Source organism: Poecilia mexicana, unplaced genomic scaffold, assembly GCF_051168715.1.
Source record: "Poecilia mexicana isolate PSO_F unplaced genomic scaffold, ASM5116871v1 scaffold_22, whole genome shotgun sequence".
Lineage (NCBI taxonomy): Eukaryota > Metazoa > Chordata > Actinopteri > Cyprinodontiformes > Poeciliidae > Poecilia > Poecilia mexicana.
In genome coordinates, this window is record NW_028263391.1 from 9,209,482 (window position 1) to 9,226,392 (window position 16,911).

Genomic DNA, 16,911 nt, shown 5'->3' on the forward strand with positions numbered 1-16,911 from the left:
CGCTTCAATCTACTGTTGTTGCAGAGCATGCTGGTTCCTTTCTCCAGCAGCCAATGGGCAAGAGGCAGGGTACACCCAGGAGAGGTCACCAGTCTAACGCAGGGCAACCCAGAGACAGACAGGACAAACAACACTGCACAAACACACTCACATCTAGGGAGACTTTAGGTGTGACCTCACAGTCATTTTCTTTTTTTCTTTTTTTGTTTTGGACTGTGGGAAAGAACCATCCACAGGGAGAACATGCAAACTCCATGCATTCAATACCCCGGGCTGGGAACTGAGCCCAGGCCCTTCCTGCTGCAACCCAACAGTGCAACCAACTGAGCACTGTGCAGCCCTCTTTTGTTTTTATTGTTCACTTATTCCTCTAGAGGGCGCTCTTGATTAAACAGTGGAGTCAATGGTATCATGTTCAGGGAAATTATAGAAGTGCAAAAAAAAAAGGAAGAAGAAAAAAAGAGAGGACACCATTTTCATTTTTCATATGAACGTGGAAAAAAAACGGAAGCGTCACCAGTCAGTGAACTGACTTCGCCTCTTTTATTAACTCTGAAAAAACTAATGCCAAGCTGATGGGCTGGGTCTAAATTAAACCAGACGGGCTTTTCCGCATTTCAGGGGAAGGATTTTGTTTTTCATTAGTTGCAGGAAAGGACGTTTCCACGGATTGACAGCACCATCAAAGTGTCCACTCCCTCTCAGTAGCAGGTGTTTTCTCTACACAGGAGCGCTATGCTGTAGTTATCTTCCTGTTATCCTCACATCGGCAAGTCACGTCCATCGATGGTCGGTGACCAGACAGATTCAAAATGTGTGATTGGAGAGGAAACCGGCTTAAAACAATATTTCAGCTCATGTGTCAACTTCTGTGGGTAAGATTTTCTCTCTTCAGTCTTTTTTGTTTAAAAGTATTACCTACCTCTGCCTTTATACTTTCAGCTATAATTACACTGATTTCCTTTCCTCCAGCGATTTGTTCCTGAAGTGAAACTAAACACGAAATCACAGAGACTCACTTCTTGGTTCTTACTATTTATACTCGCTTAATGTACTCACAGCTTTCTCGTTTTGTCATGTGACGCGTCATGTGAGCGCAACGTGGGGTGAACTGTTTATGCACAGTTTCAGTTCGTGTGGAAAGGACACATTCAAATTGAATCTGCCCTGTTTCCAACATCAACATAGAAGCAATGATGTTTCAACCACAACACGCTTTTTATTGGGTTTTTATGTGATAGTTACACAAAGTAGTGCAGTGTAAGAATGCTGTTATGAGGGAGATGTGATATTTTACTTTCCTCATTGTCTCACATGAAATCAGACTAAAAACCAGTGGTCTACAAACTTTTTGCCACTTGGGCAAAATCGCAACGTTGAAAACATTTCCTTTTACTGAATTAAACATCTTAACATTCCTAAAACAACGACCCAAGTCATTTTTGCTATAAGTGTTATTTATTTATTTATTTATAACAGTTTGGTTAAATTACTGATTCAAATCATTTCTGCTTGAAGTCGTCAGAATAATGGGGGCTGGATAAAATCTCACACCTCACTTGATCAGATTTTTTGTTTTGGTAAGAGATTTTGAAGACATTTCTTTTCTTCCATTTGATAACAAAGCACCACTCTGTCTACCTAATGTATCTTAATCAGATTCATAATAAATTCATGGTCATAATGTGATAAAAATATTAAAAGGTTAACAATTAACCATTAAATATTATGTTTGTGAATGTTGGAGAAAGCTTATTTTTACTGGATAAGGTAATCCAAAGTGCTTTACAGGAAATAAAAGAGAAAACTTGAAATTACAAATCTTTAAGCATTAGAAAGCATAGGATCAAAAGAAGCAAATGTTGAAATGCTAATTTTAGTGACTGCCTTGTTTCCCATGAACAAAAGAGATTTCTATGGGACTCTATAGACATCAACATTTCACTCAATCTACAGCATGAAAACTGGTCGTCTATGGAACAACTGGATGAGCTCATAGCTTGTAAAGATATTCCCCAAAAACATTTAATTATGATACAACATTCTTCTTTTTTTTTTTCCTTTGCAAGGTTGTGGGGATGATTATGGCCATGGGCGGCATCTCCCTCCTGATGAAGTACAGACACTACAGCTTGTTTTTTTCTCAGACCTACATCCTCCTCCCTGTAGTCTTCTCGATCTGCAGCGCAGCGTTCTTGCTCTTCGCCGGTTTCCTCGGTACGTGGCTGAGCCTCAGAGACTCCCGCTGTCTGCTCGGACTGGTGAGGTTTATCCCCGCCACCGTGGGTAAATGCATGTTTGCGTCGTACTGAGACATTTTCTTCTCCAGTTTGTTTATCTGCTGGTTGTGATCTTTTGCGTGGGAAGCACGGCCTCTGCCCTGGCCTTCGTCCACTCCAGAAAGGTACTCCACCTGCACAAATGTTCGTCCTTTTTGATACATCTTGACCTGAAGGTGCAAGCTCAATTTTTCTCTTGTTTAGTTGGACTCCGACACAGCGTCTCTCAGCGAGGTGTTTCAGAAATACACAGGCAGCAGTCAGGACAGAAACTCTCGGATTGTTGATGTAACTCAAGAGGAGGTGAGGCTCTTAAATTGTCAGAATAAAGAAGTAAAATCCATTACGCTTCCCTAACGTTGGATTAGGATTTTAAATGATTTTCTGTTCAGAAACATAATAGCCCCATTCCAGACATACAGCAAAGGGAGCCATCATAATCACAACCTTTATTGAAAAGTTTCTACTAACTTAACGAACTGATCTGCATCAGCTCCACTGTTGCGGGGTCAGAAACTACACTGACTGGCTGGACAGCTCTTGGCTCAATAAAACCGGTGGAGATGTGGTTCCTCGCAGCTGCTGCAACACCACGTTCCTCTTATGCAAAGGCAGTCTGTACCAGCCATGGAAGCTTTACCATCAGGTAGATAAAACTGCATCAATCATGCAGGCCATAAAAGCCACTTTCTCACTTGTATTTATATAACTTTCGTACTGAATGTGTCTTTGTTCTTTTTCCCAGGGCTGTCAGGTGAAGCTGGAGATGGCTTTTCAGTTCATCCTACAGTTTATCATGTGGACGTCCCTCCTGGGGTTTCTGACTGAGGTGTGTGCAAAGCATTTAACAACAGTCTTTAAGCTTTTACCTGTGTATTTAATTTGACGTATATATATGTAGTAAAAAATAAGACACTGACAATCTGTAAATGAGTCTCCTACATCACCGTGGATGAGTTGTGTCATGCTGTCCTTTGCAGGATGATTTCAATTCAGTCATGACAGAAGGATTTTTAAGCATGAATAGCATGTTTATGGTCATATCACGGGCTCTCAATCAGATTTGTGTCCAGAGTTTGAGTAGACCGCTCCAAAACCTTCAGGTTTTGGGGCTATTTTTAAAAAAAGTTATTCAGAAGTGGACTCGCTGATGTTTCAGCAGTTTCAGATTTAAGGTCAAAGACTTTGTTTCTCACCTATTTTCAGATCTCTTCAATTAGGGCTTGATGTAATATTTTGAGAGGTTTCTGCCTACTTCATGTTGTCAGACAGATTCTAAGAAAGAGGTTTGTTTGTTTTTACATGTCAGGCAGTACAATGAGGTCTGGGTGTGACTTGATCCAAAAATTAATGATTTAACAAGTAAAGCAATTATATTTTTACATATAGGGCAATTTTGGTTCAACTAGTTTTTTCTTCCCTAATTAAAGGAATCATCGTTCGAAATTTTCTTTTTGTTCAATCTGTCGATCTTTGATTTCAAAATGGGTGGAGCTCAAACATTCACATGTGGCTAGAAACAAAGAGAAAAGAAATCTGTAAGGGGGGAAATACTTTGACCATGAAGTTTTTTTTTTTATCATCTAACTGCATCTCAAGTGACAAAGGAGTTTCCAAAAGATGATGTCAGTTTATTACCTTTATAGTATCAGAAGGTGAAAGAACAGTTGTATCTTTGGTTATAAACTCAAGTATGTAATGGTGTTATCTACCTGCCCTCTGATATTCACATCACCTTCTGACACATTTAAGTGTGTGTAAGGATAACATTTGCACTCATCATGAACTTTCAGGGTTTATATGATGTTTTTTTTTTCCTATGTGGAATTATTATACAACTGCAAACTTTGATGATTAAAAAAAAAGCCAAACAAAAAGTAGGAGACATGCAGGATCACAAAAAGAACACCCAAAGTATTTCATTTTCTCTTTCGGGAACAACCCTGAAGCATAGTGCAATTTACCCCTTATTATTTCATTATAGTTTTTATTTTTCTGTAATGATTTATATTTGGGCAGATAACTAAACCTTGCTTTCCTTTTTTCTATTATGCAGGTGGTTTTGCTTTACATGACGACACAGATGATAATGATGGAAGAACGTTTTAAATATCAAGCACTGAGTAACACCTAGACAAATATGAAATAGGTTTTCAATTCAATTCAAAAATACTTCATACTTTTCTAAAGGAAAATTAAACTGCCAAACACTAGTGGTCTCACCACTGTTTCAGGAATTAAATATTATTGCAATCAAAATCACATGGATCATTTTACATCAAAAAGATGAATTATCTTGCTGTGGATCCATTGTTTGGGTCTGGGTAAATTTATTTGTATGTTTTTTTAAAGTGCCTAATGCTGATATTTGACTTGTGAATGATGAATAAATATAACTGAATAAACCTAATTAGCTTTTGTTGCACTGTGTCCACTTTGTGCTCTAAATATACATTTCTTGTTGTTTATAGATGTTGTCTATTTTTGCATAATGCACACTGTCATACACCCAGCATTGATAAGTGCTACAGGATGCATTTTATTAACTTATTTATTTAAAGTTGTACCCTTTTTAAACTGAAAATGAAGTTGAACTTCATACCCAGCACTCCTTATAGCGTTTTACAAAAGAAAACAGGGCTTGTTAATTGTTTCATTTTTCCAAGCATGATCACTGTTTCCAGTAGATGTAAAAATATTCGCAATATTTTTTTTTTGTTAGTTTTTTTTGTAATTTGTAATGAACACATAAAAAAATCTACTTTTCTGGTGTGGATTTTAAATTAGTTTAGCGTTGACTGGAGATTCTGGAGGCCGGCCAAGTTAGGACCATGCTGAGTGTGTCCTGCAGACGCGTCGCGTCATCACGTCCTCCTTCCTCTGCTTCTTCTCGACGTGAGGCCGACTTGAAGGGAACGTTCTCGAGAAGGAATAGAAATAGGAGCGGGGAGTACAAACTGCAAGTACCCCATACAGCTGGTAAGAATTTGCAATGTTCACTTTGTTTTTTATCGAAACTCGTTACTGGTCTATTCCTTGGTTTGGGGTTTCGCAAAGGTTATAAAACGCGAGTGAGCGCCATGCTGGTTTTTGGGCCCAGGGAGCCGACTGCTAGCGGTGTTAGCATCCAAGGCCTGTTAGCAGGCCGCTGGGGTTTCGGCGCCGCGACAGACGAACGTTAACAACACGCTCTCTAAAATGGGGACACGGTGCTTCGAGTTAACCTAGCAAATCTCTGTCAGATAGACATGTTTCCTCTAATATTTGCGATGTTTGTGGTCATTATTGCAATTGAAATTAAAAATTCTAATTACCTTAGTTTTAGTGTAATCTCACCGCAAAGCCTTTTATCTTTCTGAGCGGGAACGAACGCATGCAGCTTACTAGCATGCTAGTCAGTAATTCATTGTAATGCTACTCAGGCCTCTGCGCATTACTGAGTCGAAGAAAACGGCAATGGCTAGGAATATAAAAACTGCAAACTCAAGTAGATATCCTCATTAGTTTGTTGGCGCCTTTGTGAAGTTGCAGAGAATAAAAAACGCATCTTGCTACCGGCCTGTTTGTAAACTGTTGGTCTTAAAGGATGTTGCTTTACACCATGGCAACGGCATAGTTATTAAGACAACCGATTACATTTTGCATTAAAGTCGGACCAGAACTGGTTTTGGAAATCTAGCATAAATGTTTGTTTTGGAATAATGCGATTTATTGGCATAGTAATGTTATCTAAGCCAAGTGCTGCATTAAATCTACATGTTTTTCCTCCAAAATTTTAGTTTTTAATCTTCCATATTTTTCAATTGTAAGACCATTATATCATCTACAGTCTAATCTTATAGTAGATATTGGCCTTATCTACAGTAACATATGGTAGATATAAACATATACATCTATAAAATGTCTCCGAAATGCTATCAAGATTATGTGTGCAGGTTAAAAATAGTTGCAGCATTTGAAAAGCAGAAATTTTGGAATTATGTGATAAGTTGTGACTATCACAATCATTCTTGATATTAAAACATTTTAGATAGTCCAATGAAATATTGAACAAATATAGTGAAACTATATTTGATTAGTTATCTACTTTTTAAAGATAAATAAGTAAACATTGGGTCTTGTTACTCTACATCTTCAGCAATAAAATGAAAGAAAATAGTTTTTTAATGCATCCTTTTCAATATTAAATGTTAACTTAAAGGTACATCTTTAAACGAGATGAGCACATTTTCACAGTTCATATGGACCTTGTGTAGCCTAGTTTGGTTTGTGTATCAAGTGGGTTTATTTTTGGTGTTTAACTGGTATTTGGTGGGGGGAAATTTTCAGAATATGTGATTGATTTTGTTTAGTGTGTTTTTTAAATTTATTTCTTAAAATTGTACTTAAAGTTTTGTGAAAGCAAAACTTGCAACCTCAAGTTCAGTTAAATTTACAAAAGGGATTTGCACATAAATTTTTAGGTATGTTTACATTGTTGGCCTATATTCTTTAAACCGCTACCTGTACTACCAGATAAACATCTCACTGTATCACAACAAACTGCTTGCTTTTAGGTACTTAATTATCTATCTGTCACTTGTTTATTGCATCACATGTCAGAACTTTAAAGGTGGTCAAATAAGAAATAACCAAGTTGTTTTAATGCTAAAAGAACAGAGTGCACCAAAAGCTACTTTTTCAAGAAAGCCTTATTGTGATGGAAGTAATTGCTTCCCTTTTGTAGTAGTTGGAAAGGTTTGATACCTGGGGTCTGTATTGGCGTTGATATTTACTTTTTCATCAATTTATTGCAATCCATATTGTTAGATATTATTACATATTGAATCTTTTCTAATATTGCGTAAGCCTAATTCCCAGATCATAACTTGTTTATAGATTGCATCCTACTTGATTTACTAAAGGATGATTATTGTCTCTGTTTGAATTTCTACCCAGTAGCTGTCATTTAACCAAACCTACAAATATCTGCACACACACCTTTTAGTGACTGTGTATTTAACCATTTTGTTGTAGTTTAATTATCCTAGTGGCTAAGTAGCTTGATAATTAATGCACATTAATCACAAAGATGCTTTACTTATATTTTATTTGGGTATTAGTGTTAAGATTTTATAGAACGCCTTATTTCTATTGGTTACTGGTCAAATAGTTTTTGACCTCATTGGTTTTTATGAAACAAAACATCTGATTAAGACCGCACTATATTAGGAAATCATGATGAAGTAAATGACCAGTTGAAATGTTCAGAGTGCTGCAAACTCTCATAGTGTCACACCTTTCACATGTTCATCTAAATCCATGTCCAGTTAAGTTTTTGAAGGCGTGTTTAATTCTGAACCTTGAGAAAGCCTTCAATGGATTGTTTGGACTCACTTTTCTTTGCTTTTTCTGTGTTTTCTACGGCTTCGATTTAAATATTATTTTATAGTGGTTTTGGAGCGTCATAGTTGGCCTTCTTTAATTAGAAAAACCCAACTACACAGCACCACAGTGACTGCAATAATGTTATAGTAAAAATGAAGGAGGGCGTTCTACTTCAATGAAGTGTTTTTTTTTTTTTTTTTTTAGCAAAGATTAATACATGAATCCTTGGTCAGGGTTTCCCCAAGTGTATTATAAGCCTGGCGGGCCACCAGGCTTTACTTGTGCCCCGTGTAGGCTTAGCATTGCTTATTTATTCAAGTCTTTTTTTAAAATGTTTGCATTTTTTAAGACCTTATAGTTGGTGTTGAGGCATTAATCTTCCAATCTTTCAATAACACGTGATTATCAAGTGGTATTTTCAAATTTCCTGTCAACTTTAAATATTTTTTAACTCAAAAACACAACGGCCTGCTGGATGAATGACTGCCCTAGCACCCAACCACCGGGCTTAGCAAGTTTTCTGGGGGAACCTTGCTTGGCTGCATCATTACTTTGGCCCATCATAAAATGGTTATATGAATGGGACTCGTCCAGCCATTGGCTTAACAATCATCCTACAGAGTTTGTGATCTTTTCAGTTATTTTTTTTTTTTGCTTCCTTTCACTCTTCATCTTATTTCATTATCATCCTTTTACCAAACAAGCCACATCTTCACGATCCACATCATGTTCCTATCCCACATTGATAGGAATTGCTCCACAGTTATTTCCAGTTGAGTCTGATTGAAATGAACTATTACATTTACTAGTCTTTGTAGAACAACTTCTCTGAATCAGAACCATCATTTTATTTTCAATCATCAGCAGATGAGCAGGTTTCTAGTTATCATAATATTTCCCGTGTTGTGTGCTGTCCTTTCTAGTGTAGCCCAACATGTTTCGTGGCAGTCATGCTCTCTGACTTTTGTCTTATTTTCGCTCAGCCTCAGGAGCAGTGAAGTGTCTTCATGGCAGTTCGTCGAGGACACAATAAGTACTTTAAAGTGAGTATTAATCCCCTGCTCCCATTGCAAGCAGCGTAGTAGTCCTTCACCTGTTTGCGAAATAAAAAAAAAAAAAAAAAAGTGAAGTGCAAATTGCAGTCGCTGATTTCTAACCCAGCAGAGACTTTTTGCGATTTTGCGTCTACTTATTCCGTAAAAGTGAGTCTACTTTATGGTAAATGTGAAGCGCACACACACACACACACACACACACACACACACACACACACACACACACACACACACACACACACACACACACACACACAGAGCTCTGCTGCTCAGCTCCTCTCTCCTTCACTGGTTTGATACAGGACTTTCTTTCATGCTGTGCGTCTCGCTCACTGGAATACACAATCACAGTCCCTTACTGGTTTGAATGGTCCTCAGTCAGGTTGACTCATGGTTTAGTTTCCATTTCAGACTTGATTTTAATTCAGCTGGCAGCAGCTGACTTAAAATCCAATTTGAAAACATGGTTTTAGAAAAAAAGCAGTAGGAGCTTTTTGATCTGTTGCCATTCCCTTTTAGTCCTGCTGTGCTGCTTTTAATAGATCCCAGAGAAACTTTCCAAACTAGATTTGACCAATTTAGCAAGGAAAGAAAAATGGGAACAGTGTTGTTCTCTCATTGTGCCTAAAAGAACAGCTCTACACATTCTTCCTACAATATCCTGGTTACACAAAGTATTTCGAGTTGGACTGCTTCTTTCCTGTGACTTTACAGAAAACTGAACATTTTCCACCTTATACAGCTCAAATTTTATTTAATTTATTTAATTCTTGTTTGCTTTGGTAAGCGTCTACAGAGAGACCCACTTAGTTTAAATCTAGTTCAGTGCCTGAGTAATGCAACATAAAGATGTTTTATTAAAATTGATTTCAATGCGTCTTTGCTCTTTTTGTATTATCAAAAACAACGCCACCTACTGTTTATTTCATGCCTCATTGGGATGTCAGTATAAAGACTGGATAAGAGCAATAAAGTTTGGTTAAATTCGCTCAGAAAAACAGTAAGAAGTTGATTTCTATTTTCTTTTTAGTTGTACTGATTGTCACAGATTCTTATGTTGAATAAACTTAAAAAATATTGAAACAAGTTGCATTAAATCAATAATTTAATTGCTTATAGTGCAGTAACTTATACTACCATGCGTCTGGCCTTTTGCAATTTTTAATTTTGTGCACAAAGTGACTGGGATGATGATTAATGTTTATATATATATGTTCATACAATCATCATGAGCAAGAAGGCAGATTAAAAATTGTAAGGGTGCCATGCATGTGTCTTTATCTTTAAGAAGAAGGTTTTACTGACACAAGCTTAGATTGTTATTATTATCATCGTAAGTGTTGCATAAATGATCAAAAGCACTCAACTCTTTGCTATTTGTCTATTTCAGATTGATATCATTTTAAAATATTCTTTTAAGGACATTTCTATTTGAAGTGAATTAATTTTCAAACCAAATATTGATTTTTTTGTGTTAAATTGTGTGGGATTGATTTGTTCTTTTGTCTTAAAACCTGCATATTGTCACAATACAGGAAAAAAAAATACACATATAATGTATTTCTCAATTCCCCGTTCTGTCTACCCCTGTTTGCTTATCATGGTTTGTTTTTGGTGCCAACTGGCTGACTTGCAGGACGTGTATGAGATGTCGAACGGTTATGAAGATCACATGGGAGGGGATGAGGCGAAGGATGCAAAGACTAACCTGATAGTGAACTACCTGCCTCAGAGCATGACTCAAGATGAGCTGCGAAGCCTCTTCAACAGCATTGGAGAGGTCGAGTCGGCCAAGCTGGTGCGAGACAAAATGGCAGGTAGGCAGAACTGTGAAGAAGAAACACACATGTAACAAACAAGCCAAGGATAAACCATAGAGTATGTAGATTTAACAGCAACAAAAAAAACATTTTATTTGTCAAAGGAAGCCCACGAGACATCATGTGACTCCTAAAGGCCTAATCTCGACCTCGTAACCCTGACAAACCAATCAGTGACGTTACATGGGTTGCACTCACTTCTTATAGATAGTCAATAGGTTAGACTTTAATTATTTGACCAAAAGCCCTCATTAGCTACGTCAGATTTCTATTTTGAGTGTTTAGGACCTTTTCTTTGTAGATGACCTTATCTTTGTGAGGTTTAGTTCCTGACCTCTTTCCTGGGTTCTCTTTCCTTGCCTGTTTTCTGTTCTTTTAAACTGTTTCAGATTTACTCCCTGCTTAATTTGCTCGTAGTTTTTGACCCACCATAAGAGTTTTGCTATTGGAAGGAATCCAATTCTCTCTTAACTTTTGACGGTCTGTTTACTTTGCACACCATGCAATGTTTAAGATTTGTTTTGGTTTTTGATATTTGTTTGCAGATTATTTTGAACTATACAACGTTTTTTTGTTTTATTTTATTGTTTTCCTTTTTTTTTCTCTAGGCCACAGTTTAGGGTACGGATTTGTTAACTATCTTAACCCTAGTGATGCAGAAAGAGCTATCAGTACTCTGAATGGACTAAGGCTACAGTCCAAAACTATCAAGGTAACGTGCAATAAGGTGTTCTACAATTCTCAAAGCAAGGATGTTATTTTCTTTTCACTCTCCTGTGGTTCCTGTGCTGTCCGCTAACTAGCTAGTACATGTCAGCCTGACGAAGGGATTGTGATGTCACAACTCACTCGCTTCCCTTTCTGACATGTCTGATTTTGACTGGCCTTTTTATGTATATTTTTTTAACGTTTTAACATATTTATTCTTTTGTAGTTATTTAAAAGTTGGATTTCTTTGATTATGGTGCTGTAATTTTTGGTCTGAGCGAAAATATGGGAAATCAGAGGCAGAAAAAACGTATTTTTATCAAGTTACTTTAATTTCTTTTTTCGGATATAATGTTTTTTTTACGTATCTGTAGTGAAGTTAATATTTCTAAAACACTTTAGATAATCACCAAAGTGTTTTGGTCAAATGTTGCCTCTTTTGGTTAATTTTTTTCAATTTCGTTCATATCCCACCCAAAATTTAGGCTGATTTAGTATTTATTCCTTCTGCCAGGTTTCATATGCACGGCCCAGCTCTGACACAATAAAGGATGCAAACTTGTATATCAGCGGTCTGCCCAAGGCCATGACTCAGAAGGATGTGGAAGAAATGTTTTCCCGCTTCGGGCGTATCATAAATTCCAGAGTACTTGTTGATCAGTCTTCAGGTACGACAGGTGAATGACTTCCTTGCTTCTCAAAAATTGGAAACATTTATTCTTTTCCACAAGCCCAAGCCACCAGAGCGCGGGCCTTCTCACGCCGAAGTGTGCTTCTGATGCGGTAACGATTTGCTCCGTTGTTCACAGGTGTGTCCCGCGGCGTGGCTTTTATCCGGTTTGACAAGCGAGCCGAGGCCGAAGAAGCCGTCAAGAGCCTGAATGGCCAGAAACCGCCCGGCGCCGCCGAGCCGATCACGGTGAAGTTTGCGGCCAACCCGAACCAGGTGAAGAACACACAGCTCATCTCTCAGCTCTACCACAATCAGTCGCGGCGCTTCGGGGGGCCGCTCCACCACCAGGCACAGCGGTTTAGGTGAGAAACGTTATAAATATTTAAATAAAATGTGATGTGTTAAAGCTTGTCTAGTCTAGTGCTGGAATAAAGCTCTGCAGTCATATGTTATTACTAGGGCTGTTGTAAACGAATATTTTAGTAATCGAGTAATCGGATAAAAAAAATTCTAAAATGAAATATTGGTAAATCTGGCATAATACCGGTGTTACTATCAGATATCAATATCAGTCCAATTTTTCATATTTGAGCATCCCTAACAGTTGCTTTTTTGTAGTTTAGAAAACTAACCTGTAACAATAATAGCTCACTTTCTAAGTTAACCAGAAGAAAATTATAGAAAAATCTGAAATTATATTGAATTTAATAACAAAGAGGCAGGCTCACAAATATGCTTATAAAAATGTCTACAATCCAGCTTTTAGTTTATGTATTCATCTTCAGTGAGTTTAATAGATTAATTAAACTCACCTTGCCACCTAACCTGCTTTGGGTTTGAAAATACGGGAAATGTCGCCTGAGTGGGAGGAGAGGGCGAATGAACGAACGTAAGATGGAGGGGAGGAAATAGACCAGCGGACTGACGAACCGTTAGACCGGGGGACGAACACGGGGGGAAGCAATACGGGATATTTACGACACCTTCACTGGTCACACTCAGAAACTCATCTACCAGCCATGTACGATGCGCTCCGCCACCCGTTTCTTCAGACCGGGATATGAAATTTATTGTGCGGTTCGTCGGTAAAGCTACATTTACACGGTAAGCATCAGCTACTCAGCCGCCCGCCCTGTTCAGTCTATCCGCTCACCTCAGCGCTCTTCCCGCCGTTCCTTTCAACCAGCAGCCCCGGAGGAGAAATGCTGCCGTACTCCAGGCATTCCCCCAGTCATTTTAAGGATGCTTATTGGTTCCCCAAAAACGATAAAAAGTCGGGCATTATCATCAATCAATAAAATCCCCACGGGCCAATCTTGAAGATTGGACTTTATGCCGCTGAGACTTAGCTTTTGTCAACAACTCGGAGGCGGAAGTGAGAGCTCCGCGCGACGCAAATGAAGTCCCGGCCGGAACACGGTGCGCTAACTAATAAAACATAAATTAACGAAGCTTCGAGGCAGGTAAATTTTCCTCGAGGAATTTTAGTAATCGAGGTACTCGAATCATTCGAGGAATCGTTTCAGCCCTAATTATTACATTACAACTTAACATTTGAGTGTTTCATTGTGACTTTATGTGATCGAATAAAATCACACATTATGCTGCTTAAGATCTGAAAAGTGTGGCATGCATTTTAACGTTGAGATTACCTCGCCTGCAGCTACAGATTCAATTTTAGTGTTTGATGGAGCCTCTTAAGACTGAATGTTTTAAGTTGTAATCCAGTCTTGGCTCTATTTTACAGGTTTTTTTTTAGCTCTTTTCCCTTCCACTCTGACCCCACATCATAATGATGCCACCACCATGTTTTATGGATGGGCAAGCAGCATTCAGAGTTGATGTGATGTGCAATTTTTTTTAAGCACATACTGTTTTTATAGGTTGGAAAATCTCAGTTTTGGTCTTATCAGAAAAGTTTAATATTTCTTCCAATGAGCCATTTCCATTGGTCCAATAAACAAAATCCAGTTAATTAATGAATTGTCAAGTTACAAAGTGTAACTGATTCTAGGAGTATTCCTAAGTGTACGCAAATCCTTGCTGTTGCCAGGTTTTCTCCGATGGGCGTTGACCACATGGGGGGCATGGGAGGCGTGAACGTTCCCGGGAACTCCTCCTCCGGCTGGTGCATCTTCATCTACAACCTGGGCCAGGACGCGGACGAGAGCATCCTGTGGCAGATGTTCGGCCCTTTCGGCGCAGTCACAAATGTCAAGGTGATCCGTGACTTCAACACCAACAAGTGCAAGGGCTTCGGCTTCGTTACCATGACAAACTACGAGGAGGCGGCCATGGCCATAACCAGCCTGAACGGGTACCGGCTCGGAGATAAGATACTGCAAGTGTCCTTTAAGACTAGCAAGGGCCACAAGTAGAGTGATTTGGACAATGGGTGTAGAGGGGTGCAGTAAACGTGCTGTGTCAGGCTTTTTTTTTTTCTTTCTCTCTCTTCCTCTCTCTCTTTGTAGAAAGGTAAATTTAAATGCCAAAGGCTGGCACATTTTTGGTTTAATCATATTCAGAGTAAACTGAGAATTTCAGTCTTCTGCACCTTTGTACTTGTCTAAAAACTGTCTATTTTTTTTTCTTGTCTGTGTTGTTTTCCAGTATCATTCTACTCTTTTTGGAGGGTATTATTGTCACTCACTTTCAGTTTATTTTGAGTGCATAAAGACGTAATCCCACAGATAGACTTTTGAAATTGTTCTCTGAAGCTAAAATACTGTTATGTTATATGTGTTGCATGATTCTCATTTAGGAAAGCATGAGGACGACAGAGGGCTCATTACTGGGCAAAGATGATTTAAACAGGAAACCTGCGAGTTGTTCAAGGCAAAGACAATTCGGTGGTTAATATAGAGCAAAAAGTAAAACCCAATCTGATCTGTTCACGTAGAAACGGATGCCTTAAATTGTTATAAATCGAAAACCGATCTGTTTGGCGTAAAAGAGCAAAGCACTTTTAACCAGTTATTGTTTGAAGTTGCTCTGGTTACCGACCTTTTTGATGCTAACGTAAAACATTAGTTCATCGTCTGACCAACATTTTAACTACGAGTAGCTTAGAAGCAAAAATCCTATTTGCTTTGGTACCCCTAAAAGTGTATTTTATTCTTTGTTGTATTACATGAGTCTTGTTTTAAAAAAATAAAAATACAATAAATAAGACTAAAAACGGACCAAAGCCAGAGATCTAACAAATCAAGATTTTTCTAATGTGATTTAGTAAATTAATATTTTGGATTCATTTTTTTCCAAGCGGTACTGACGTCTCTGATGCTTGCTGACATCAACCCCCTGTTCAGTTCTCCTGTTTTCTTTTTGTTTGTTTCCTTTTCAGTTATTTTCTTTTGTTTTAGTTACTTTTCTTTGTAGAGAGCTACGTTTTTGTTTCGGTATAACTTGCAAAGGAGAGCTCATCTTAAATTTGTAGGAAACATTAATGGCCTTTGTTAATTTAGGTTTGCTTTTGTTTGTTTCTTTGATTTTTGATTGTTTCATTATAAATATTAAACCATTAAATTTTCTTTCGTTTTGCTGAACATTTTGTTTGGTTTGTTTCTTTTATTTATTTGAACATTTATTTTGAGTTTTGTCTTTTTTTGTTTATTTTCTTTTTCAGTTTTTTTTTTTTTCCCGAAGCAGCGATTCTTCAGTGGGGAAAGAAAAACAAACAAAACGTTCCAACGTTTGCTGATGATTTTGAACGACATGGCAACAAGATCACATTAAAATATTCAAAATGAAGTGGACCAAAACCAATTCAGATAATTTTGGGGAAATGTTCAGACTATATAGACATTTCAAGAGGAAAGCGAGGTTCCGGTACATAAGAAATAATAATAATAAAAAAATTAAGCCTCTGTCAGGCAGGATTAAAAAATCTAGTCGATATATAACATGCAAGAATCATCTCCAATAATCTTAGAGTGATGCACATTGAATATTTTCTATTCATTGTGGTTAGGAAAAGTGACACAAGTTTTATTTCATGAAAATATTTTAATGATCTCATATGTGAGCGGATTTTGCTTTTATCGAGTGAGGTTTAAATTGTGTTTAAATGTTTCTGCTTATGTCAAATGATTTAGGAACACTCTTGGCGTAAAAAAGTTCAGCATGACTTTGTTTTATTCGAGTTTAACAGAAACTGGCCCAAGAGACCTTTGGTTTATATTTAAAGCCACATTTTAAATCCGACACTTATGTGAATTCAAATAGTAAGTTTCCACTCTATTTTAGGTAATTTGATTTATAAAATTCATATAAAGTCTTAAAATAAGACATTTTGCTTCCTAATATTCATATTTATGTCACCGTCCTTACCTCTGTGCAATATTTTAAGGCTTGATTAAAGCAGGCGATAGTCTTGGACTTCTTTTTTTTACAGGTTGTTTTTTACTGACATGTTAGTGCTTTTGTTCTTTTCTTTCTGCAGTCTTGTTTGATATGTATGAAATGTTGAGGTTTGTTTCAGAGGCAGTCGAAACATTCTGCAGTCTGCCTTAATTTATATGATAAAATAGTGTAAAATACATGAAGTGGCATTTATTTATTTGAGTGTACGCCATTATACTTGATACATATTCTAGTGTTTTTAATGGGTTATTGACTTGTTCTTTTTGTTATGAACATGTTTAACACTATGTTCAAGTTCATTAATGTCTGCTAACCTTGATTAACTTCATTAAAATGTGGGAAAATTACAGAATTACTAAAATTAAATGTCTTCAGAAGCCTACTGTGAATTTTGTTTAGTGGTTGTTGAACATCTGTAGCATTTTGTCATAGGTTAAAAATGCCATGTTTAAATGTTTTCTTTTAAATTTAACACTTAATCTGTTTACCTAAGTTATTGAAGCTTTGTTTATTAAGAATACACATTCAAGAACATTTTTAAAAATCTAAACCAATCTTTATTACTGTTTATTTTGGTAAAATAAGACAAATCAAAAGAGAAAAGCCTGAATAGTAAAGTTTATAACAGCAAGCTTTGTGTGTTTTGT

The 16,911-nt window shown here is 37.3% G+C and overlaps 3 protein-coding genes across 6 annotated transcripts in view; all 3 read left to right on the forward strand.

Annotated features, from left to right (window-relative positions):
* The window catches only part of LOC148152795 (immunoglobulin lambda-1 light chain-like), a 36,661-nt gene that overhangs the window by 5,996 nt on the left and 13,754 nt on the right, over positions 1–16,911 (forward strand). The window lies entirely within an intron of this gene.
* On the forward strand, positions 236–4,689 carry tspan37 (tetraspanin 37). The gene is made up of 7 exons (XM_014970159.2): positions 236–875; positions 2,070–2,261; positions 2,330–2,404; positions 2,484–2,582; positions 2,773–2,925; positions 3,025–3,108; positions 4,336–4,689. The coding sequence occupies exons 1-7, from the start codon at positions 813–815 to the stop codon at positions 4,411–4,413; spliced, it is 744 nt and encodes a 247-aa protein (XP_014825645.2). The 5' UTR covers positions 236–812; the 3' UTR covers positions 4,414–4,689.
* On the forward strand, positions 5,122–16,646 carry elavl1a (ELAV like RNA binding protein 1a). Of its 4 annotated transcripts, none has more exons than XM_014970155.2 (7): positions 5,122–5,258; positions 8,630–8,689; positions 10,326–10,518; positions 11,130–11,233; positions 11,744–11,897; positions 12,039–12,264; positions 13,956–16,646. In XM_014970155.2, the coding sequence occupies exons 2-7, from the start codon at positions 8,654–8,656 to the stop codon at positions 14,278–14,280; spliced, it is 1,038 nt and encodes a 345-aa protein (XP_014825641.1). In that variant the 5' UTR covers positions 5,122–5,258; positions 8,630–8,653; the 3' UTR covers positions 14,281–16,646. The 4 variants fall into 4 exon arrangements, with proteins under 4 accessions (XP_014825641.1, XP_014825643.1, XP_014825642.1 ...); XM_014970157.2 differs by having other exon boundaries at positions 10,338–10,518; XM_014970156.2 differs by having other exon boundaries at positions 5,124–5,258; positions 10,338–10,518; positions 11,744–11,906.